The sequence below is a fragment of the Calonectris borealis genome, chromosome 6, assembly GCF_964195595.1.
Source record: "Calonectris borealis chromosome 6, bCalBor7.hap1.2, whole genome shotgun sequence".
NCBI lineage: Eukaryota > Metazoa > Chordata > Aves > Procellariiformes > Procellariidae > Calonectris > Calonectris borealis.
The window spans coordinates 32,404,119-32,428,582 of NC_134317.1; the positions used below are offsets into that span (position 1 = coordinate 32,404,119).

Sequence of the window (24,464 nt, forward strand, 5' to 3'; positions counted from 1 at the left end):
CCCCGGAACCTGAGTGGTTCATACTGGAGCTTGCCGCGCATGTGCGCGGCGCCGCCGGCGCCCCAGCCCTGCAGGAGGGCTGTCGGCGGGCCAGGGGCGGGGCCGCGGCGGTTATGCTGGTTCCCGGGCCGGGCGGTGCGGAGCCCCACATGGGCCGGTGCCTGGCCAGGGGCGGGGCAGAGGCAGTGAGTGCCGAGCGCCTTCCCGCTCCTGCGCGCAGACCTGCCCGCTCAGCTTTGAGTCCGGACGGCGGAGGCTCCTGCTGCTCCCCCCGCGCTGCCCGCAGGTGAGCGCGGGAGCACGGCCCTGCTTGGGCAGGGGGCGCCGCCCCTCCGCCCCTTCCCCCTGCGGCGGGGCTTACAGTTGCGGGGGAGGGGTGCCTGTGCAGTTAACGGCCGGGCCTGTTCGGAGCGCGCGGTGCTAACGGCCGCTTGCGCGGCGCGGTGGGAGAGGGGTGGCCGTGAGCCGGCGCGGTGGGTGTGGGGGCTGGAGCGAGGTCCCCACCCGCCTGGGGGCGACGCCGGCGTGGTGGGGCCCCGGCGGTGCAGCGCGGTGGGGCTGGCGGCAGGGGGCGAGCGGCTCTTGACCTTGCTGCGCGTGTCCTGGTGGAAGCGGACATGTGGCCGGAGGCCCTGGGGGGCCCGGCGGGGCCTCGGAGCTGCGACCCTTCGCCTCCCCTCCTCTGGCCGTGCGGTGTGGGCAGCCCTCGCCAGGCGGAGCTGGGCGCGGGAGCCTCGCCCGGGCGCCCATCGGAATGGCGTCGGGCTGCCGCTGGCGTGCGCGGCCTCCCGCGCCGAGCCGCTGCCGGGGGGAGCCACGAGGCAAACGGAGCTGCCGGTGTTCTGCGGTGCCCTCGCGGTCTCCCGTCCTGCTGCCAGGGAAGGCCCGGCGGGAGCTGCTGGAGGCTGCTCAGTGAGGAGCTGCTGCAGCCCTTATCTTGCCTCGAGGATCTGGGCTCCCCAGCCCTGTTACTTGCATTTGCTTGTGCGTCTCCATTTCAACCAGTCGAAAAACTAAAAGTTCACGGTCACTTGTTTTACTACTTGAATCCTTTTTCCCCTCTCTTATTCTACAAGTAGCTGTTCAAAAACATAATGCTTATATTTTCCTCTGTATTTGTTTTAATCTTTTAGACATGCTCCGTCTATCTACAGTACTCCGTCAGATAAGGCCAGTGTCCAGAGCACTCGCCCCCCATCTAACACGAGCGTATGCAAAAGATGTCAAGTTTGGAGCAGATGCTAGAGCTCTTATGCTTCAAGGAGTAGATCTTCTAGCAGATGCTGTAGCTGTCACCATGGGGCCAAAGGTAATGGAAGATTTTGCGTTTCTTTGATGTTAACGCTTTGACCTGGTTGAAAACACCATACTAGAAAACAGTTGTTAGTTTTCCCTCAGTAGAGCTGCATGATTACCATCTGCAGATCTGTAACACAAAGATGTAGGGGTACAGACAGGCTACTGCAAGCAGCCATATTCTCATTTTTGTCACGTGAACCATCATGATAGTGTATGTGCTTTTCATAGTAACAAAGTAAAATGAATTGGATCATTGTGAAAAGTGCAGTGTATTTGTTTAAACATGTTGAAGGTTAAGGGGATGTGCATAATAGGTTACCATGGCTCAGTTGATAGTCTGTAACAATGCAGTAGATAATTTAACTATCTAGATCAAAAGGTGGGTTAATTAGCATGTGTTTTGTTTTTTTTTTAAACAAACTATGGTTTTGTATTACTTCACCATTTAGTATTAACAAGGTGAAAGAGACATTAAAAGTGTAATGTTGAGTTTTCAGCTGACTGGTAAATGTTACCAGCTGAAGTGAAATTTTGTGGCAGTGGCATTCATTTATGCTGCTTATAGGACAAAACATAGTGTATGATTCCCTATAAGTTTTAGGTCATTTAGAAAACTAGCTACTCTATTCTGCATAGTCATGCAACATGCAGTAAGGCTTGAAATGAGATTCCTTTTTAAGGAAGAGACACTGATTTTTGGGGGGCTTGTAGGAATGTCTGTTCCATATAATAACAGCATGCATGGTAGTTCTTCTCAAGGCTGCTTGGCCTCTGTAAAATTCATTCATGTATTTCTTGCACGTTTTTCTGCTCTGTTAGCTTTATTCAAAGGCAAAAACACCATAAGCTGAGCAGATGAAGGTTAAGGAACAGAGATGTCTACAAGCTGTGGCTGTTTTCCGTAAAGGAGCAAAGTTTAAGTGTAGTCAGTTAATTTAACTCTTGGTTTTTTGGATCAGGCTACTTTGTGAATGCCTAAGCATAGTTTTAATGCACTGGTTAAAGGGCAGTTCCTGATGCAACTTACTGTAACCTTGTGGGTTTTTTGTTCTAATGTTGTCACTTTATCTGCTGTTCTCAGTAGAGATTTAGGGATTGTACTGTAATGCCTAATTCAGCTTTCAGCATTTTTAAGAAATATCACTCTGGTGAGGAAACTTCCCTTTGGCACTGTTCTATATTTAAACAAACGTGATTTGCAGTCTCATGCAATCTTTTGATATTGCTGCCAACATGATGATTACTTTGTCAGAACTAGTTTATGTGAGTGCTTGGATTCTTGATACGCAGGACCACTCAAAATGCATGTGTATTTACCGGTGGTGTTCCTTTTTTCAGAAACACAGGTAAAAAGTGTTTGTTGAGCATAAATCCTTTTACGTGATCAGATATAAGTAGATGTTGTTGTGCCGCTCTCCTCATGCCTGCCAAACAAACATTTGGAATAAGACCATGTCAAAATAGAGAATAAAATTAAGCAAAGCAAGGAGAGACTACACGAAGAATTCATCAGTAGCAGGATCCTCCAGAGAGTTTTCTTACTCTTCAACCACTTTTAGATTTAGGAGAAGTGCAGGTCAAATGAAATAGCAGTAAGAAGTCAGATTATGCACTATATTGGCATAATTGTTTTGTAGCACAGAGTTGGAATTATGTGAACTCATAAGTTCAGCAATAGTAACTGAAGCTTAACGGGTTTTTTTGCAGCTTCTAGGCCCAGTTGTACTTCAGAAGCAGTATAGCTTCATGCATGGCAGGAATCCCAAGTTAGTTAAATCATTGAGGCAGATGTGAGCGGGCTCCGTGCAAGCGAGGGACACAGTGCACTATAGCGGTAGCATGCTGTATGGGAGTCTTTAGCCAGCTTCTTGGCACATGCTCCAAACTGGTTGAAGCTGAAGCTGTGCTGCTGTGTGGTCAGCTGCGGTGGTGTCTCGGCAGGAGCCAGCCTGGTCAGCTCTGAGGTGGACCTGAGAGGCCAGCGGGAGACTTGTGCTGGGTCAGCCGGGAGCGACAGTGGTGAGGTGGGGCAGTTGCTCTCCCTTCCCCTCTTCCAACAGCTCCAGCTGCCAGAATAGCTAAAGAGTTCCGGGGCAGCAGCAGACCAGAGATGGCTCCTTGCATTTCTGCTGCCTCCAGCTCAAATTGGAACATGGTTGATTGGGGCAGCTTTTCAACCTATTGAATTCATCTGGGAACAAACAATTCTCTTGTGCAGGTGCATCTGCCCTGTGTGGTCCACAGTTTCCCATATTAACTGTGCCTGTATATGTTGCGTAAGGTAGTCCAGCTTTTTAGTTGAATGCAAGTGCAGGCTAAGAGAAGAAAGGCTTGTTAACTTGCAATGTTTGAGAAATTATTGCAACACTTTAACACAAATTTGTTAAGTATTCTGAGTTCTCTTTGCTCATCACTAATAAAGTTTGCAAGTCTCTGCTTTTCCCCCTCCCCCCCCCCCGAATGTGCAATGAATTGAGCTTTGTATTACTGTTTTTCAATCACATAGACTTTTTATTGTGATTTGATGGAAATTTTGCAAATTTACTTCATTATGTTGCTGTATGTAAATTTTAGGGGAAGATATCAGTGTTAGAGGGAATCTCTTCAATTATATTCCTCTGTAAGGCAGGTCTTGCAGAACTCAGAAGTTGCAGACTTCTGAGTCTGTGGTATTAAGCATTATGGCTGGGGAATGAAGCCTCATTCTGTGGAAGTATAAAACCTTTGAGCCATTTTTCTAGTTTCGCAAAACCTTGGTAATGTGTGTGCTTGAAAAAAGTCCCAGCTGAAAGCTCTGTGCAAGGTGATGTTCTGCTCAGGTGTGGCTACTCAAAGGATCTTCATCTTCAGTTGAACTCTTAGAGTAACATGCTGTGGATTATGTGGCTTTGATTTAACACTTGTTCTTTGTCACTGTAGGGAAGAACAGTTATTATTGAACAAAGCTGGGGAAGTCCCAAAGTGACAAAAGACGGTGTGACAGTAGCAAAGGCAATTGACTTAAAAGACAAATACAAAAATATTGGAGCCAGGTTAGTTCAAGATGTTGCCAACAATACAAACGAAGAAGCAGGAGATGGTACCACTACTGCAACGGTACTTGCACGTGCTATTGCCAAGGAAGGCTTTGAGAAGATCAGCAAAGGAGCTAATCCAGTAGAAATCAGGAGGGGTAATTTTTTTTTTTCCTTTGTTTCTAATGTTTAATCACTGTCTTTTTAGTTTTCATATCCCAAATTTGACTGGCTTCCTGAATAAGTTGCCTTCTTTTTGAAGAGCCACATAAAGCTTTATATGAAGAGCGATGCATAGAGAACTCACTTGTTTCTGTTACTTTTAGTCTGAACAAATCTTCATTTTTCTAATCATTTTACTATTTTATATGCAGTTAACTTGTTCAATTTGTCATAGGTAAACTCTATTTAAAGCCATTTCTGCATTTAATTAATTTCTGATAAGCATATAAATTTACTGATGCCATGTAAATAAATTTGCCATAAATTTCGATCATGACAGAAAGTATGTCACACCAATTCTAAAGAATTATCTGTGTACAAATGTGACAGCATAGAGCTAGAACTGCCAGTCACTTGTTTTTGAACGTTCAAGCTTGGTGCATTTTTGCAATGTGGACTTTGGTTTGAAACTTAACTTGTTTGTGGCTTTTTTTTTCCCTGTGCTGTATACCTTGTTTTGTTCACTCACAAGTATTCCCTTCATCTCTAGGGGTGATGCTTGCAGTTGATGCTGTCATAGCTGAACTGAAGAAGCTGTCTAAACCTGTTACAACTCCAGAAGAAATTGCACAGGTAAAAAAAACTAAACCAACTTTTTACATAGCTATTCTTCAGAAAAAGTTTTGTGAAGTTGGGTTTAATGGAGGTAGGTTATGGGTATATGATACCTGAGTATTTTTCTTTATATATCAAGATTCAGAGTATGTTTCATTGAACGATCTTCATGGTAACGCTTTCATTTTCTTGAAATGAAATTCCCAGTATTCTGCCTTCAACTACACTGCTAAAAGTTAGTTCAGAAGTAGGTAGTTTTTCTCATCAAGTTTTATTCCAAAATGTGGTCTTAAAACATAACTTTGTGTACTTGAGAGCAAAGATGTGTTTGTGGATGGGAGGTGACGGCAGACTTCTGGGAGTGTTGCGGATCTGCTGTGGGAGGCTCAGGTTGAGGTGGGTGCCCGGCTGGGTCTCAGGCACCAGGTATGTTGGCCTTCGTGGCGTATTTCTGCCCCGGCCGCAGATGGAGATGGCCTGCGTGTGCCGCATGAGCCCAGCGGAAGGGATCTGGCCCCAGGCTTGAGCTGCCCAAGAGCCGTTAGCCCTTCTAACGGGGTTCTTGGATCCTGGTGTGGGTGTGCTGCAGGCAGCTGCCCTGTCTTGTCAGGAGATGTGAGAATTGAAAAGGCTTATTCTGACTTTCTTTATAGTGAGGAAACAAATCACTTGTATTGTGAAACGAGATTAAACGGCTTACTGTTCCAGGTTGCCACGATATCAGCAAATGGAGATCAGGAAATCGGCAATATAATCTCTGATGCGATGAAAAAAGTTGGACGAAAGGGTGTAATCACTGTCAAGGTAAGAACCAGCCAACGTACGGACTAAGTGCAAAGTGACTGTCTTGTCTCCGGTTAGGACTGCCTTTTGTGGCAGGTGATGTAGCTGCTGTGGTATCCCACCATAATTCCTCCCTCCCCAGCTCCTTTAGATCAGGATTTGATTGCTGTTCCCTCTTACAATCCTTTTATTTTGAAGGGGGAAGCACATAAAACTGATGCGTGGTGCAGAGCCTTTCATTCTATTGTGCGTAGTATGCTAAAAATATGCTCATGCTCTTGGTAGTAACTAAGGGATCTTTAATGCAGACTTTCTTGCATCTAAACAGGATGGAAAAACTCTAAACGATGAATTGGAAATCATTGAGGGTATGAAATTTGACAGAGGCTACATCTCTCCATATTTTATTAATACAACTAAAGGTGAGTTAACAATAACACATGTCAAATACCTTACAATGGCTCTTGTAAGTTAGAAATAATGGTACCTGTTACAAAGACTCCACAATCTGTTATGCTACGTACCATGGCAATAGGACAGTGGGGTCCTTCCCCATCAGAAACTTTTAACTCTTGGTAAAAACTTGTAGTCTGTGGGGTTTTTTCCTTCTCTGCTAAATGTGGACATTGTCCATGTTAACATCAAGCTCGCCCTGCAACACTCCAGAACAATGTAGAAGTGAAAGTGGAGTCTTGGAGAAAACAGTTTGTGTCTCTCTTTTAATGCCGTTGAAGAGCGCAACAGTTGCTCCAAAGTAGCTCCTTAGGTTTAAGAGAATGCTTGATATGTTTTTGTAATCGGGTTGTTCAGATAATGCATGTTGTTTCTGCAGGGCAGAAATGTGAGTTCCAGGACGCTTATGTTTTAATCAGTGAAAAGAAAATTTCTAGTGTACAGTCCATAGTTCCAGCTCTTGAAATTGCCAATGCTCACCGCAAACCTTTGGTCATTATTGCTGAAGATGTTGATGGAGAAGCCCTCAGCACTCTAGTCTTGAACAGGTGAGGCTTAAAATCCATACTTTTGGACAAATACTGCTGGGGGTTTTTTTTGCGTTTTTATTCCTTTTAAAAGGATGCATACAAAAGTGTGTATTTGAATTTGCTACAGTGTAGTACTGTTGTCCGTTCTCTTATCAGTACCAAAGAAACAGCAACTTTTGTGCATAGCCATACTTTGCATCAGTTGGGACAGAATTTCAGTTGTTTCCTAACTACCTTTCTGAGCAAAATCAACTCAGTTCATGAGGGTGTCTTTGTTTGCTTGATTGTTAGAGCTGTACTGAAATAATTGGTTTTAGTAATTAGACTCATTCTCTGAACACATGTGGAATATTGCTGTCTGAATTCTTCTCTTCAGACTGAAGGTTGGTCTTCAGGTTGTTGCTGTAAAAGCACCAGGTTTTGGTGACAACAGGAAAAACCAGCTTAAGGATATGGCAATTGCTACTGGCGGTGCTGTAAGTAATGATGTTTTAATTGGCTTTTTGCTCTAAGAAATGCTAATGGTATTTAAGGAGGAAAAGAATGCATATTTTTAGGTCCATGGCTTGTATTTGCTGTGTTACAGGCTATGTCCTGTTCTTTCAAAAACGTGACAGTAACTAATGTTTGAATCTTCGTATTTTTTTAAAATGCAGATATTGATCATTGCTGTGTCATGCAGCCCTGACCAACCACGAGTACTGTGTCCTTTTAACTGGCTGAAGTTACACATGATTTCCTTGCAGCATTTAGGTTGTTAAGGGGAAGGAGGAATATCAAGGAAATTTCTTGGAAATAGCAAAGCTTTCTTGCCGCCTTATAAAACTGTCTCATAATTGCCCAGACTCGAGTATGGCAAACACAATTCTTGTAACTGTTTGGAATAGACGGGGTAATTTTCTTTCGTACTCAACTTCTCAAATGGTTAATGTGCCGATGAGTGTCCCTTTGTGCTACTTTTCCTGGACACTTCAAAATCACAGCATGAGACTGGGATCCAAAGGTGGTTCTTGAAATAAAACTTAGTGTTTAAGCTAACTGGAGCACAAAGTAACGAAACCAGCAAACTCTCTTCTACCGTCAGTTTCGTGCCAGTATTTGTAACCTCTCTAAGTTCTCTGTAAGGCAGCTCTGCTTTCCAGGCACTTTGTATCGGTGAGTTATGTGAGTCAGTCATGAATGAGGAGTTGGCAGCTCCCTATCCCGTGAGGGCCGGTTTGTGCGGTACCTGCGTGCCTGGGCTCTGTTAGGAGGAGTTTTGTTCAACTTGGCTGCAGTAGTGTGATTATTTTGCACTGTTAGCTGGCTGGATACGTTCGTGTGTCTATAAATAAAAAATTAGTGTCTGGAGAAGCTGTGAATTCCAACTTCTCTTGTCATTTGTTTCAGGTGTTTGGAGAAGAGGGCCTGACCCTAAATGTGGAAGATATTCAGCCTCACGACTTTGGTAAAGTTGGAGAGGTCATTGTGACAAAAGATGACACCATGCTTCTAAAGGGGAAGGGTGAAAAAGCTCAAATTGAAAAACGTATTCAAGAAATTATTGAACTGCTAGAAGTTACCACAAGTGACTATGAAAAAGAGAAACTGAATGAGCGATTGGCCAAACTCTCTGATGGAGTAGCAGTATTGAAGGTGAGAAGTTGAACTTCTTAGGGCCAGTCCTTTATTGCTAATCTTAAGTTACTACAACTAAAACTGTGTGCTTAGGCTTCCTGAGTGCTGGGGTACAGAAGAACACTGCCGGTATGGGAGAGCATGGCAGAAAGCCAGAGCTTTCTGGTGCTTTTCAGTTAATGACTCAAGTTGGCCGTTTAATTTTGCGGCAGCAGTTCCATAGCCAGCAGCACTCTCCTGCCCAAGCTCCTTGACATGTGGCTTGCTTCTTGTAGGTGGGTGGCACAAGCGACGTGGAGGTGAATGAGAAGAAGGACAGAGTTACTGATGCGCTGAACGCCACCCGTGCTGCTGTAGAGGAAGGCATCGTTCCAGGTGGTGGCTGTGCGTTGCTTCGCTGCATTCCAGCATTAGATGCTTTAGCTCCAGCCAATGAAGATCAGAAAATTGGTAAGTAAATTACTGGAGTGTGCATGTGGAAGTGTTCAGAATAGACTTTCTTCTGTCCTGAGACCTTGTAAGATTAAATACAGATTGCTTTCATTGAGTTTTTAGTTACTTGATCTTTAGAACCTCATATCCCCTTGGCGTGGCGTCTGCTTTACAGTGGGAAGGAGCTTTTACTGTGTCCCTGACTTGGATGCGAACGAACCAGTAACAGTAAGGCAGCAGTACCCCCCGCAGAGAGTTGCGAACTGGTAAAGGCGAGTTGTGCTGACCGTTACAGCCATTGCAGACAGACATAAAATCTAAGAACGCTGAAGAGATTATGTGAAAATCAAATGGAAAAAGGCTTTGTGCCATGCTACAATAATAATGCTCCTGACTACCTTTTGCAGAAGGAAAACTAAAACGTGTGTGAATATCCTGCAACAATTTCTTTTGTTGACAGATGTCAAGTAGGAGAGAACTTTTTTCCCTGGAATTGATAAAAATAGCTTATGTTCTTGCTCAGGGGTTTCTCTGTCTGTGTTGATCTCCAGCACAGGAAGGCACACCTTGGCAATAGGAGCAGCATATGTAGTGTGTAATCCTAAACATCCTTTTTCTTATAGGCATTGAAATAATAAAGAGAACACTGAAAATCCCAGCAATGACTATTGCAAAGAATGCAGGCGTTGAAGGATCGTTAATAGTTGAAAAAATCCTGCAGAGCCCATCAGAAGTTGGCTATGATGCAATGCTCGGGGACTTTGTAAATATGGTAGAAAAAGGAATCATAGACCCAACGAAGGTAACCTAAAACAGTCGTAATGCCCAGCTGCCCTTCCTCCCAGCTCACGTGACAGTCAGCAGGTACCGAGTTGTTTCTTTCCTATTTTTAGGTTGTGAGAACTGCTCTGATGGACGCTGCAGGCGTTGCGTCTCTCTTGTCAACGGCAGAAGCAGTGGTGACTGAAATTCCTAAAGAAGAAAAAGAGCCGGCAATGGGAGGAATGGGTGGGATGGGCGGAGGAATGGGGGGCGGCATGTTCTGATTCCTGGGCTGGGGATGCATCATGAGCTGTGCTGTTGAAGACTGAAAGTTCTGACTTTAAAAACTTCAGATGTCGGCGCAAGAGGGTGGATAGTGACTGAAGTGAGGCTGGTGTTTAAAAGAATCACTGTAACCATCAGTTACTGGATTTCATTTAACACACGTGTAATTGTTTACAGTCATTGTCCATGCCTACAGATAATTTATTTTGTATTTTTTGAATAAAGACATTTGTACATTCCTGATAACTGGGTGCAAGATCCATCTACCAAGGTCCTGATTTAAACTTAATTAAGGCACTTGATATTCTGTTTCAGAATTCATCGGTGCTTGCCAGTACTAGGAAGAACTTGGAAGCCACTGTGCGTGAGACTAGACAATTATGTACAAAGTAGGCAAATATACAGTGATGTGACCTTTACGTAATAAAACAAACTGCTCAAAAGTTACGAAATGTATCACCTTATTCATCTGCACACAAAGCCATAGTTGTGGGAGAACCGTGACAGCCTGCTGCTTCTAAGATTTACTAGAAGTTTGACACACATGCTTGGAAATGACAGGCCCTTTCCCACCAGGAAACATTCCTTTGTCTAGAATGTTTCTCAGAAGTACAAGTGACTTTAATTTTGGTAAGAAATACCTAAGCTGGACTGACACTACAGTTCTTTAAAGTATTAAACAATGCTATGAAAACAAGGCACGTGCATTGACTTTATTTTGCCCTGTCTGTACTGCTCGTTCCGCCTGCTGGAACAGGCCCAGCGCATCTTTTGCAGTACTGTGGGAGGGAAAGTGCCCCGAGGGTATGAAACAGGTAAGTTCTCTGCTAAGAAAGGGCTGTGGGGTTTTTTAATGCTTCTCTTGCTCAGGTGCAGTATGCAGCCTCCTTGCCTTGAGGCTTCCACCCTTGTCTTCCAGCTCTCTGGTTCCTGGTTCCAGCGTTTAGTTTGGGTTATTTTGCACTAGATGCTTCTTTACCCATAAAAATGACAGCTTGCTTTGCCACCTACTGCACTCTTTGACCTGACACAGCTAATAACATTGATGCACAATCTTTTCTGCTTTCCAAACTTCAAAACAATGGTGTTCCCAAACTTGTGCATGTTTCTCTGATTGTCTCAGCAAACACAATTGCCTTACACCTTCTCGGTGCTTTAAAACGGACCTCTTCACCCGGCTGTCACTTTCCCCAGCTTCCTGTCTTTAATTAAAGAACTGCCCTTTGCAGATGGGATGTGTGAAATTTCAATTGCTCTTTCTGGAAAAGTACCTAAAACTGGTCTGAAACTGCTTCAGGGCTGTCTTTGTGCTGAAACATACCTTCCTATGTTATTTAATACGCTGTTCTGTAGTAACCACATGGATTACGGACACTTTGGAGAAAGGACCAGCTTCAACACCTGGCCTGAAGCTTCACCTAATGTCAGTAAGGAATTTGGTAATGCAAGGCAGCATATAGCCAGAATTTAAAATTTGTTCAAACCTATTCACTTCTGTTTCTTCAGAGACTGGAAAGAGAACATTAGTGTAAGGAATAGAACTACTCAAAATTAATTTAATCAAGATGGTTGGTACCATCATAATGGACTGATAATTAAATGGTAGTATGGTACTGGAAAAAACCCCAAGAACTACAGTTCAGCTCTCCATTGTGTGTTTTTTAGTGACAACTGGCCTTGGATGTGCTCGTCTGCAGTAAGTGGAGGACATCTGTTCCATTCCCTCCTTCCAGGGAGGACAGCACTGTGGTACAGAACGTTGTGCCCTCGCTCTCAAGGAGGTAATGTGTGTTTTGTTGGTTTGAAGTCGTGTCAGAACCGGGAGCTGTCTGCGCTGGATGAGATGTACCTACCCTGGCCCCAGTGCAAGGTCTAACAGTGAGAGAGGGGCAGGTAGGCAAGTCCAGCCTGCCAAGCACGCTACAAATTTGTCAGTGGCTGGAGCCCAGAGAGCCAAGAACCACTGGCTAGAGCTGAAACTGCAGCACTCGCATTACAGCACTCCCTGCACTGCGTGTGCCCCTTACATTTCCCTTCTGAAGACTCAAAAGAGTGTTCAGGCTGTGATGGTTTTTTTCTGTTGCAGTTGCTGGTCAGAATTCAACAGCAGCTGGAGACTCCTGACTTACCCTTGTCACTCATTTGGATTAAAAGCACCTGCTATGCGATTGACAAACTGTTCCATTCCCCCCGCAGCTAGAATGTCAGTTTCCCTTCGCTTGGCCAGAGTTGGCCGAGTTGATGCTGTTATGTTCGCACTACTCACGACTTAAACTTGAGTTAATGTTACAATGCTGAAAAAAACCATAAGCTTGGATAAGGCAGAACTTACACTGTGACTACACAAACGGTTTGGCAAGTTAATAAATGGCAGCCTGAGATACCTTATGTTACAGTAGCTGCCAACTGTTACTGATAACGCTTTAAGTTGCACTTGATTGCAGCTTGAACACTCTATATACATCTATATGTATACATATACAGGTCTGTTTTGTACAGTATAAAATCACACACAAAGCTCAGATATGAAATAGATGCCCCAAAGGAGGAGCTCGGCACCTCTTGTACAAATGAAGTGTACAAACAAGTTTATAATGGAGGTTGTTACAATTTTCCCTTTCATGTGTGATGAACTTCATGAAGCATTAGCTCCCGAGGTATGCTTGTTTCTGGGCCATGGAGTTTGGATGCTCTTCTTTCAAAGGCAGCTACCATCTGCTTTACCACTTCATCAAAAAATAGTGTAGCGAGTTTTGAGTGTAGAAGTGAACGAAATTCAAAAGAAACCTGTTTAAGAAAATAGAGAAGAATGTTTTTTCCTGTGTCTACTGTTGTGGTAAAATGCTGTTGCAAATAGACAGCTTCATTAAAGAATCTCCAGATAGTCTGCAAGTGAGCTGTGGGAGAAAGAACAGTTAAAACTGAACTAGGGGTGAGTGTGTCTATGAAGAAAAGCCTTATTCCTTGGTCAGAGGACTGTCTCCCTGGGCTTTTCAATGAGAAGAATCATTTTGTTCAGTTCTCTGAAGAAATCATCTCCATTTATCTGAACTAACTATTTTACTCAATAGATGATGCATCACAAAACATAAGCAAAAGATTTGGGATAATTAAAAGCTACTGACAAACAATAACTCAGTTGCTTTGCACATAGAATTCACTTGAGGACAAAACTCGTCTGAAGAAAATCCTGCACGGCAAGGCAGCAGACTTACAGGTAAGCTGGAGCAAACTCAAGAGGCATTTAAAAGCAGCTCGAAATAGTTACCTGTTAAATACCAACATTTTAAATCAGTCTTTCCATCTTGGGAGCTGTAGTTACGGTATGTTCAAACAAGAGCAATTTACTGACTAAAGTTACAAATTTGCATTTGTGTGCGCCATAACTCCTACCCTGAACACCTCCCACTCTCGACCTTCGCTGTCCGGAGGGGCAGTCAGTGTCAGCACAGACATGCCGGTGAAGTCCTCCGTACCGAGCCCTCGGGCCTCCTGCTGCAGTGCTCAGAACCTAATTTCTACATTTTCTTTTAGCTACTAATCTTACAGTTAAACTGAAGCTGCTGTAGTAGTTCACAGTTATAGCTTTCTCTGCCCTCAAAAGAAACGGTCGCTTTTATGTTAAATAGCCTTGAAATATATTTCTGTGCTGTGCTGGCCTTCCATCTAGTTAAATAACATTCCCCTAAGGCTATGGAATCACATTGTTTTGGAATACACAGCTTCCCCAACCGATGTCAGAATTTTCTGGAAAAGAAACAGGTTGCTCTCCTGCTATAGCATGTCTTTTGGATTGAAATTTAAGTATTTTTGTCACTCCTGAGAAATCGGCAGATTAAATGCCAAATGGAGCAAATACAGCTTCTCTCAAGTTGCTTATGTATAACGCATATTAAGAGCGAAACAGTAGCACAGCACAGTAATTAAACTACTTAGAGAGTAAGCCAGGTGTAGCTGCATTTACATTTGCTTGACCTCAAGCATCAGTAAAATTAATGTGTCTTTTGCAAGTCTGAGAGTTGTCATGTAGAGCATGTGGAGTTCTGCAGAGCGGGGATAGCGAGTTTTGCATGGTGTTCAGTAACTGTAAAAACTTGAGGTATGGTATGCATTTATGAAGTTTGCAGATGGTAAAAATGGTGGTGTGCTTCAATCTATATACCAAATCATTTAAGAACTGAAACCAAACTAGAGAAGTTCCCTGCTGTACGTATATGTCTCCTGGCACCAGGCTGGCAAAACAGTGAGGCAGTAGCTTGTGGGAACCAGCATAACCCAAAACTCAAATTACATTTTCTGAAGCAAATGAGCGTTTTCCCTCATAAATATTTGTAATAGCACAGCATGTTTTGAGAAGTTTGTTGTGACATGCTTATCATCCCTATCTGCACAGGCCCAGGGGCAAGTGACACAGCAGGTCAGAACTAGCAAGGGTTAGAGTCCTTAAGGACTTGCCTTTGTGAGGCAACCCCCTGCTCAGCTGGCTACGTTTGCCTCTGCTACCTCAAAATGGCGTAAGCATTAAGAAGTATCGATAGTGTTTCCGTTTCCCCAAGAAAGTGAAAAAGTCCATCTTAAGTCCAGTTTTGTCTCCCTTTAGCTGAAGTTCTTGACTCAAAAGGTGGCTTTGATGGGGGGGCGAGATAAGTTTTCCTCAGAAACTTTCCTCAGAAAGTATTTAGATTATGGGGTTTAAACACTTGCTTAATTCAAGTATTCTCAACTGGTTTACAGCTCAGGTTAAAAGCTAGCTGATGTACTGGTCAGTAGCAGGAACTGGCACTTATGTGCCTGGAGAAATTCAAATACCATGAGCAAATAACATGCAAACACTGTTGGCAAATCCCATGAGAAACGTATTTTTTTGAGCGCCTATAGATTCATTGCTACTGTTGAACTGTATGAAGTGCAATAAGTTGAAAAAGGAGATTAATGTGCTAGTTTACAAATACTCCAAAAGTGCTTTTTCCTATTTACAGAAGATAATTTTTAAAGCAGAGTATCCCAGTAGATGGCAGCAGGAATCAAACCATTTCTGTGTAATTTTGTAGCCTGTTCCGAACCCCAGCTGTTACGTGCTCAATGCAACACCTACTCTTAACACTATAAAATATAAGGAAAAAAATGTGATGACAGGCTAAATGGACAAAATGGAAAAGCAATAACTTGAGTGGAAAACAACTTGTCTAGGAATAACAGGCTAAATGAGATACTGGATTTAAAGAGCAATAGTCTTGAGCCGCAGTGATATCCCATCATAGAGTAGAAAGACAGCAAAAATCTATCATACCTGTATTATAGAAGGAAGGAGTAAGACTTAAAATACATGAAAGATTAAAATTGGAAGCCAGGAAAATAAATAGACCAAACTGCAGGCCAAACAGGACAGATGGGAGAATACCTACTTTCTGGTACCAAGAGCACTTAGGCTGTAGAGTAATTAAAGGAAATTGCGAAGTATGTTTAGTATTTCTCCCTCTGTATTTGACTGTCTAAAAACTTCAGCAGGTTTAGAATTGTACAGCGAGAGATACGGTGAGAGATACCAGTGCCTAGACTGTTTCATGACCTCACAGAAGACATGACTCGAAAGGAGACTGTAGTGGTTTCCATGTGGTAATGCTTGCAAATTTTTTTTTTTTAATAGTAGTGACTAAAACCAACTTGTTTTCCATGCATATATGTTTTTAAAAAAAAAAAAGTACCAGCTATTAAAACAAACAAACAAACAATACAGTTGAAGATACTGTTTCTATGCCCTGTTCCAAGCATGTGGTAGTCTTAATTACAACACTTACTGAAAAATCCAATGTACATGTCCTTGGATAACCAGGGATACCTGGGCTGAAACGCCACACTGTTTCCAAGTGATTAAATAGTTTTCCATCTGTGCAGGATGCCTAAAAGAAAGTTTAAAACATCAAGCTACAATTAGGCTTTTACAGATGTGACAAATTGGTATTACTGAAGTTTGCATTTGCATTTTGTTAGAGAGTGGAGGTCACGGCATAGTTAAAATTATTCTTAGCGTGCAGCCAGCATAAGATCCTATTTGCACAGTGTCATTTATGGCAAAGTAATTGAATCCTTTTAAGGGAGAGGAAAAATTTTTGTGTTGAGAGTCATAAAACAGATCTCTAGCATGATGTATAGAACACCAAAATAATGCTAATGTTATATACCAGAATTTTGAACAACACTGTTTTAAGCAAAGGATATGGATATTTACTGGTTTTAATTTTTTTTTTCATTCCATGTATAGAATGTTTTATATACTGGTATATAGACTGGTAGTCTTGGGCAATAGGAATGCTTAGCATCAAAACAAACCTGACTGAAGACAAACTCCAAACATCATCTGTCACAAGATACTATTGTCACCAAAAGCTACCATAAAGTCAGTAAGACTAGACACTCAAGTTCATAGTCAGCTTATATGTTGGCTTTTAGTTACCAGCAAGCCATATTTAACTAGTATTTCAGGAGTGCCTGCATACAATCCTACTTTAAAACAATAAAGTATTTGCAGTAGTTGGCTTCATAGTTTTCATGACAATAAGGTCCTTATTTTCACTCACTTTGCTTGTAGCACATATAGCTAATTCTGTACGGCTATATTTATAGCAGAAAACGATTGAAAGACACATACTTCAAAATCATCCAAATACATAATCTCAGTTGTCTTGGAATTGCTAGAGAGAATTTCTGTAACTTTTTAAACTCTTTTTTTACAGGTCTTCCTGTTAGCACAAGCAGCTCTGCTCCAACAAGACTACCCATGATGAATAGGCGTTGTTTGTGGTTTGAAAGCCATGGTAAGGTAAGTCAACTCAAAGACTAATCAGCAGCAAAAAAAGGCCTACATTTTTCTGCCCAGGAATGAGATGCAGTGTCTTGCTACTTCTACAACAGAAAGGGGAGGAGTAGAGAGAAGATTAGACACAAAGAGCTGGGCTTGCTTTTCCTGCTGCTGCCAAAAGGGCAGGAAGAATGGGAAAATTGCCAGTGTGTCCCCTTTGCTCCCAACCTTATAAGTAGCAAACTCACTCCGTGCTTTCCTCTGCGGCAAGAGCTGCTGCTACCAGTCTGATTTTTCCATTGCTCAAGCACTGCTGCCGTAAGCAACAAATCCGTCCTCATTTTGTCACCACCAGTAGCGCGCTAGGCTAGACCGCCATGCAAGCTGCCTTTGCCCAGAGTTATTTCTGAGGACAGTGAAGTAGTCCAAACACACAGTCGCTTCTCTAGAAATGTTCCTACAGTTATATGAACATAATGTAAACTTCTAGGAAAAATAATCCCAGGAGAGAAAACACTAATAAGTCTGGGAGGAGGAAATCTAAAGAAACGGTTCTCCTTGCCACTTTCATGATCTTTTCTGAAACAAGAAATCCTCTTTTAAGTGAATTAGAGGTAAAAAGTGTTGGTAAGCCAATCTGATAGCTATATGAAAGGAAAAAGCCAGTCTTGTCATGGAAGACTAGAAAGGGAAAGCAGTCAGCATGTAAAATGCAGATTTTCCATTGTAGCTGTTCAACTTTCTTAATAAAGGGAGAAAGATTTTTTTTTTCTTTCGAGAATCAGTAAGTACCTTGAATTAAAGGCACTTTGCATATTCCCTTTCCAATTCATGTCTCCCCTGTACTTAAGAAACCCAGTTTTGAGCAGCGTCTCTTAAGAGGAAGCCTAGAAAAGAATAGCGAAATAGGATATCCAAACAATTATCTTGAACAGCAATCAACTGTTGTAATTCCACTAGTCATTCCAAGAAACAGGCAAGATCTGCCACATGAAGGGAGAGGCAGTTTTGCTGCAAGGAATCTGTTCTGAGCTGTTCCTAACCAAAATAAACCTAACCAGATTTGAACGTATAAGGCAAACTAGTTAGAAGATCCAGACGTCATTTAAAATTTCTCCTTTGACATTTTTCTTTTAATTATTGCTCTTGAAAAGCTGAAAGGAGGAGAAATACAACTGCTTCTCTTCTGAACAAATTAATTCTAAAAAATTGACTTTAAATCCACTCTTCTATCTTCTCATCAATACACTGAATAACAAGCTCTTCAGCCAATCCTACACTTAAGTTTAAGACTTCTCATATTAGCTAGTTAAAATTGTCAGAAGAAAAGTAATGACAGATACCAATTTTGCAAAGGCATCAGAAGCTACGGTTGTCAAAGATAACTTTTAAGTCAGTATTAATTTTGCATTTAGAGAAGCTTGGACAAAATTATACCAAAACCAAACAAACATGGTATACCTTCATTAATGGCTGCTAGTTTCTCCAGCAAAAGGAGATTAAAAGGCAATTCCCCCCCCCCCCCGCCATTTGGCAGCTTATGTTTTAAAAGCACATTCAAATTCTCTCCAGCTAACCTGAGTCTTTAAACAAGAGCAACACAAGTTTTGAGCCACACAAAGCACTTCCAGCATCAGTTCTGTTTTGAAGCACCAGTGAATTATTTGAATTTCAACAAACAAAAGTTACAGCTAAGAAGAAAAAAAAAGAAAAAGTTACCTTAACTAAATGTGGTCTCACTAGGGTAACAACCGATGTATACCTCTCTACTACAGGAGGGAATCCTATTTCCAGCTGTGCTTTGCAGTATCCAGAGCGCTTCGATAATATATCTGACTTTTTACACCAAGGAACAAATAGTTTGTAATTCTCCACAACAGCAACAACTTCATACATTTCCTGCATAGAATACCTGGAAACAGAAATAAGAACATTAGTTATAACATATTTTAACTTCAAATTCAGTATTAAAAAGTTTCAAAGATGGTATAAATGGCATGGGCAGTTTGGAAGGTGAACATACAGTCACCTGAAAACACTACCACTGTTTTGGGAAATTAAAAAGAGAAAAAAAAGTAATAAACTGGTGAAAGTCTTTGCATAAAGATGCAAAACAGCACACAACATCCAGCAGTAAAGTTAGTGAACAGTGAACCTGGTGTCTGCCACTTTCTGCAATATCAGGTAAATATGCATACATTTCAAATGGAAAAATAGTTTTTCCAGCACAGCTCTGTCTTCATTTAGGTAGATCTTAGACATTCCACATAAGGAATCCACACTTGATGGCTACCAAGAAAAGGTGTATCAAAACTAAAGTACTTTATTTCATAAAGTTTAAATAGAGGAACACTACTTTCCTTATTTTAGCTCAAATAAAAAAGCTTAATTAAAAAATACATGCGATGGAAAAAACCTCACAGCATCACAGAATGGCTGAGGGTGGAAGGGACCTCTGGAGGTCATCTTGTCCAGCCCCCCTGCTCAAGCAGGATATTGAAATCATATGAAAGAATATGATGGCAACATTTTAGTTGATTCTACTGTAACGTGGCAAAGTATTACATAGCTATGGTTTTAAATTTTTACTTCTGACTCAGAAAAAAATTGAAGCACATGCTTAATTCCATCTGTGTTTAAAATGAAGCATATGTTCAACAGTACTCAACAGCGAGTACTATTGGACAAAGGCTCTTTTTAAGTGACTATGCAAAATCTGTTGCAGTTCAAGAACTATCACATAAATGAATGTTAAGCATAGTCAAAAAATTATGCTAATAAACAAATAGTTCATTCTACTGTGGATCAGAGACTGGGGGCAGATCCCAGTCTCATTAAATTAACTGGAATTTTCCCCACTAGCTTTAAGGCAAACAGGATTTCAAAATCTTTTTCTATGTGCCTAAGTTTCTTCCTCAAACAACTAATTATTTTCCTTCTTTTAAAGAAAGAAGAAAATCTTGAGAAGTGAGAAGTACAACATAATGTAAGTGCAAACATTAGCATGTATTTGGGACAGAAGGGAACAAACTGAGAGTTTTCACATCTGTTGGTTTATTCCCATTTCACCAGATGAAATTAATAGTGTATTCTTCCCTTTGAGGGTTGTTTTTGTTTTGTCATGGAACAGAAGGGTTATTTCTGCTGTTTCTTTCTATGGGGCAAGAGTTTTGGGTTCCTACGTTTTTTATACTCAATTTCAGACTGGAAAAGCCTGATCTCTACAAATTCTGAAAGTCAAAACTCCTTCCTAGTTTCCATTTGGGCAGAGTCATAGGGGCATGTATCTTCAGGGATGCTCAGTCTTTGAAATTCTAGCGTTTCAGATTAATCACAGCAAACACAAAATCGATAAGCGTATAAAGTCTCTTTCCACACTTCTATACAAACCCTATAATTCTTCTTTCAGAATATTCTTTTCTTTTATTTACTAGTGGAGCAGCAATGTTGAAGAAAGTTCTTGAAAAGGTATGGCTCATTACAGGTACTTGCAAAGGAGAAATTCTGGTCATCAGAATACCACAAGAAGCCAAGTGCCTGAAACAGTGAAAATGCTTTTAGATGTGTTTCATATCAGCAAAATAAATAAGAACACATTCAGGTGAGGCAAACAATCTGTTGTAAAACAGTCCAGAAAATGTCAGATTCAGATGGAAAAACAAAGGCTCGTAACAGTATACAAACTGTTAAAAACACAAGTGGGACTTTTTTTTTTTTTCCTTAGGAGAAACTAAAAATAGCCCCCAGTCACGAGAAAAGTAACTGGCAGAGTAAAATACAAAGGCCCCCATTAAACATTGGCTTCATGGCAGCCTGAGTTCATGTACAAGCCTCATATGCACTTAATTTGCAGAACAGGCTTTCTTAATAGTGAAATCAAGGCATAGTCTGCAATACTTTACCCTTTTGGAATACGCAAAGAAGAGAAGGGTCCACTTGGAGATACAACGTTGAACTCTGCTATAATCCCTCTGCTGCCATCCTTGTCTTAAAAGGACAGTTTCATTTTGAAAGTCCTTTCAGAAAGTGCATTGTTCACCCAGCTTTCAAAATGTCCTTCGGAAAATATCATGCAAAACCTTGGACACAGTGTTTTCATAAATAAAACTTAACAAATTACCTTTAAAAATGCTAGTAATTCTAAGATTGCACCTCAGTGCTCTCTGTTTGTGAACATCTACTCTAAAATCTAACAAATATTCATTAATAGGTCTGTTCTGCTAAATTATTGATTTTGCCCAGATCAAGTCAGCTAGGACGCAAAATGCTACCTCAAAAGCTCTGATTTTTGGCACCAAGAGGTTAAAAATGCCACTATTTGCTGTCAATGATTCTACAAACATAAGCTAAAGAGCAACCTAGGTCTTTTACTGTCCTTTCTCTAATTAAATAATCAGGACTGTACTTCTGGATTCACATAGTCAAAAATGGAACCAACCTTCCCCACTTGGCATTAGGCTTGTTTGGTGGTTGGTTTGGTTGTTTTGGTGTTTTTTTAAACACAATGAACAGATAGATGCCTTTTTTACTAACCACCAAAGTAGTCTAGCAAATTACAGTTACCAATTTTAAACAATTATTATTAACAAGTTCTTTAAAAATCAACATAACTTTGAATTCTAAAGAAACATAGTAATAACTGACCACATTAGCTTATATTAAGAGACAGGCAAATAATAAATTGGTATTGAGTTTAAAGGAAAATAATCATCAACAGCAGCTGATTAGAAACAATCTGTACAGACTTTTTAAAAAAGAAATAAGCAACTGTGATACGAAGCAAGATGACTGACAACACAAATTGTAAACACTGCAGTTGAAAAGGAATTACTTAAGAGGGGACGGAAATACGGTGTCGAAATTAAGAAAGAACAGGTTGACTTTAAAAGTCTTTAGACAGCAAGCTCTGCAAACATTTGCAACTGTATCACAAGGGATGTGGACATAGTCCAGTTTTTTCCACACAGACTGGACAAGACTGTTAAGGAAAATCGTTGCTTTGACAGAAACACTGGAAGGGTGCCAGTAACATTGTAGCTGCCTCAACCAGATTCATAGAAAGTGTTCAAATGTTTAGACCAGACCTCATTCTGGAGAGCTGATTTAAATTACTTTCTCCCTCTGGGGCTACATATAGTACCCAGTCCAAATGAGTTGCCAGGTCTCTTCTCTTGGTTTGTTTTTTACTGTAATGCTATGCCAGTATATTGTTTCATACCATTTTATCTAGACTTGTTTCAGCTACAAGGCTGAAAAACAATCTCTACAAATAATCTTTTAGCTGCTGTTGGGACGATGTCCTTTTCATAATTATATTGCCATTCAAGGCAGGCAAGATTAAGAGAGGTTATAATGCTAACAAACTTGGTGAGAATTCATCTCTCTCCCGATTTTACCTGCAGAAATACAGATGCTATAAGAATGTGCTGGGCTCAGTCCCACTTCAGGAAAGCATACCTCTCCAAGAAATCACAAAAGCACAGGTTTCAGTGGACCGTCACACATGTTTTTGTGAGCCTGATCAAGGTCACAGAAGAAAAGCCAAGTCCATCCTAGAATTCAGACACACCTACCACCTCTGTATTTATCCTCTGACGGTAACACAACCGTATCCGCTCGTACTGCTCTTACTGGCATCATTCAATTCCTGCCACTCGCTGCTTTCTCTCTAAACACTCGGGCACTGATCACAGTATCACCTGACTTCCATGACCTGAAAAGGAAGCATTTACTGATGTATGGTATACGTACATAAGTGATCTATATTCAGTGATTATTTTTAATAGCTACAAAACCTTCTAAGCCTAAAGATTAACATATTTTTGAAAAAAGGGATCTCGAACTCCTGACTATAAAGACTGAAATTAGCGGTAAGAGCATGCCAGGGCAATTGCGTTAACTGTTACTTCCGTGAGGTTAGCGATATCTGATGGCTATTGCATTGCGAGACATGAGTTGATCTCATTCAAATTCTTTGTCAACAGCTGTTTACATCCCAGAAAATGAGCGTTGCCAACAAGTGTCCTCATTAGCATCTCAGTCTAAGCCCAAGAGACTAATTCACCGCCTGAGTCCTTGAAGTTTGCTACTCAGCACAGTAAGGGGTCCGCTGAGTTGACAACAGGTACAGAATGTACACCAACGTACACCAACTGCAAGATGTGAAAGGATACCCAAGCTTCAAGGCTACAAATCACACAGCACCGTTTTGGATTCAGCTTGCACTTGCTGAAAACCAGCTGCCAAGATTCTTGCAGCTTACACTAGAAACATGTTCAAACTTAGGTTGCAACCAGTTACTTAATGAGTTTCCTTATATTGCATACCCTTCCCAGTAATTGATTTTGCCCTCAATTCAGGACTTTAGTGTATTATTTAAAAAATGGCAATTTTGTTTACCAGGATTGAACTATTTTAATATTGCAAACACATCCTAAAGATTAAAACACAAAGGATATATAGTAAGAAACGTGGTCCAAGTAAGATGACAGATTATACCACTGCACAGTAGCAATTACGTCAAATGATGGCTTGAAATTTGACATAATGAACCAATCTCTATTCCACTTTTTCACTGTTTTTATGAGGATGACAGTAAGACTTTGAATTTAAAAGAAACAGAGCAGCACTACCATAACAGTAGTAACAGGTGAAGCTTTTTTCCTCCTCTTTAAGATTTTTCAAATTACACTCTCTCTCATCTGCTTGTTCTTTTTCTTCCAGTTACCAGATCAGCTCTTCTCCCAAAGCATATTTTGTTTTTCAAGATGTTCCAGCCAGCCTTACATGTGATCGGGGGATAAGGAACTTGTTGCGTTATCTGAAGTGGAAAACATCTGGGCGTTTTACTCAGTTTTTCATTTCTTTTATGGATTGCTCAAAGTTATGCAACTGGCTCAAGCAAAGAAGAGGCAAGTTTATAATCTGAAAACCGTTTGTTCTTCCGTCCACACCGGCCGTGTTGAAAGGAGCCAACAGCTACCGAAGCTGAGGGCACCTCAGCCGCCCCCGCGGCACGCGGAGCCGGAGGGGACCTGGGAGTACCTTCCCTCTCCCCTTCCCCAAAGCCATCAGCTTCCCTCCGGGGCAGCACCGGGCAGCACCACGCTCCCGCGGGCGGGGCGGGCCGGCCAGGGGCTCGCCCAGCACCGCCCCGCGGGCTGCCGGGCGCCCGGGAGCGTTCACTCTGGAGCCTACTGAGGGACCGCGCGGCTCAGGCGGCCCCACCCCGCCCCCGGGCCCGGCCCTAGCTGCGGCGCCCCAGGGCTACCGCGGGGCCGCTCGGTGGGCGGAGGGGGGCCGGGTGCGCCGCGGGGCGGTGCGGCGGAGGGGCCCCGGGACGGCACGCCACCCGCCGCGGCGGTGGGAGGAGCCGCGGCGGGGCCCTGGCTGTCACCCCCGCGGTCACTGCGCCTCGCCCCGCGTACCTGACAGCGGCCGTGCGCGGCGACGGCGGGGCGGCGAGCCCGCCGGCCAGCGCCCTGCCGAGCGCCCGGCCGCTCCGCGCCATCTCGGGCCCCGCTCCTCGCCGGCTGCCCCGCCCGCCCCCGCGCGCTGCCTAACGGCCGCCCGCGGAGAGCCGCGCCCCCGCGGCACGGCCCAACCGCCTATCGCCGCTCGGGGGCCGGCGTCACGCGCGGCGGGCCGGCCCCGCCGCCGGCCGGCGCTGGCGGGGGGGGCGCGCGCAGTCACGGGACAGCTCGGGCTCGCGCG

At 42.5% G+C, this 24,464-nt stretch overlaps 2 protein-coding genes across 5 annotated transcripts; one reads left to right on the plus strand and one right to left on the minus strand.

Moving 5' to 3' along the window:
• Positions 1-37: 37 nt before the first annotated feature.
• On the plus strand, positions 38-10,198 carry HSPD1 (heat shock protein family D (Hsp60) member 1). The gene is made up of 12 exons (XM_075153594.1): positions 38-286; positions 1,134-1,309; positions 4,219-4,471; positions 5,026-5,108; positions 5,799-5,894; positions 6,202-6,295; positions 6,706-6,874; positions 7,233-7,332; positions 8,246-8,491; positions 8,749-8,923; positions 9,529-9,707; positions 9,799-10,198. Exons 2-12 carry the CDS (start codon positions 1,136-1,138, stop codon positions 9,949-9,951), a joined length of 1,722 nt encoding a protein of 573 aa, XP_075009695.1. The 5' UTR covers positions 38-286; positions 1,134-1,135; the 3' UTR covers positions 9,952-10,198.
• A 2,280-nt stretch (positions 10,199-12,478) lies between these two features.
• Positions 12,479-24,282, minus strand: COQ10B (coenzyme Q10B). 4 transcript variants are annotated; one of them, XM_075153601.1, is made up of 6 exons: positions 22,321-22,365; positions 20,654-20,807; positions 20,142-20,288; positions 18,471-18,663; positions 15,751-15,852; positions 12,479-12,739 (listed from the first exon to the last, which is right to left on the minus strand). In XM_075153601.1, the coding sequence occupies exons 3-6, from the start codon at positions 20,261-20,263 to the stop codon at positions 12,572-12,574; spliced, it is 585 nt and encodes a 194-aa protein (XP_075009702.1). In that variant the 5' UTR covers positions 20,264-20,288; positions 20,654-20,807; positions 22,321-22,365; the 3' UTR covers positions 12,479-12,571. The 4 variants fall into 4 exon arrangements, with proteins under 4 accessions (XP_075009702.1, XP_075009700.1, XP_075009701.1 ...); XM_075153599.1 differs by lacking the exons at positions 20,654-20,807; positions 22,321-22,365 and adding an exon at positions 24,179-24,282; XM_075153600.1 differs by lacking the exon at positions 20,654-20,807 and having other exon boundaries at positions 22,321-23,985.
• Positions 24,283-24,464: the final 182 nt, after the last annotated feature.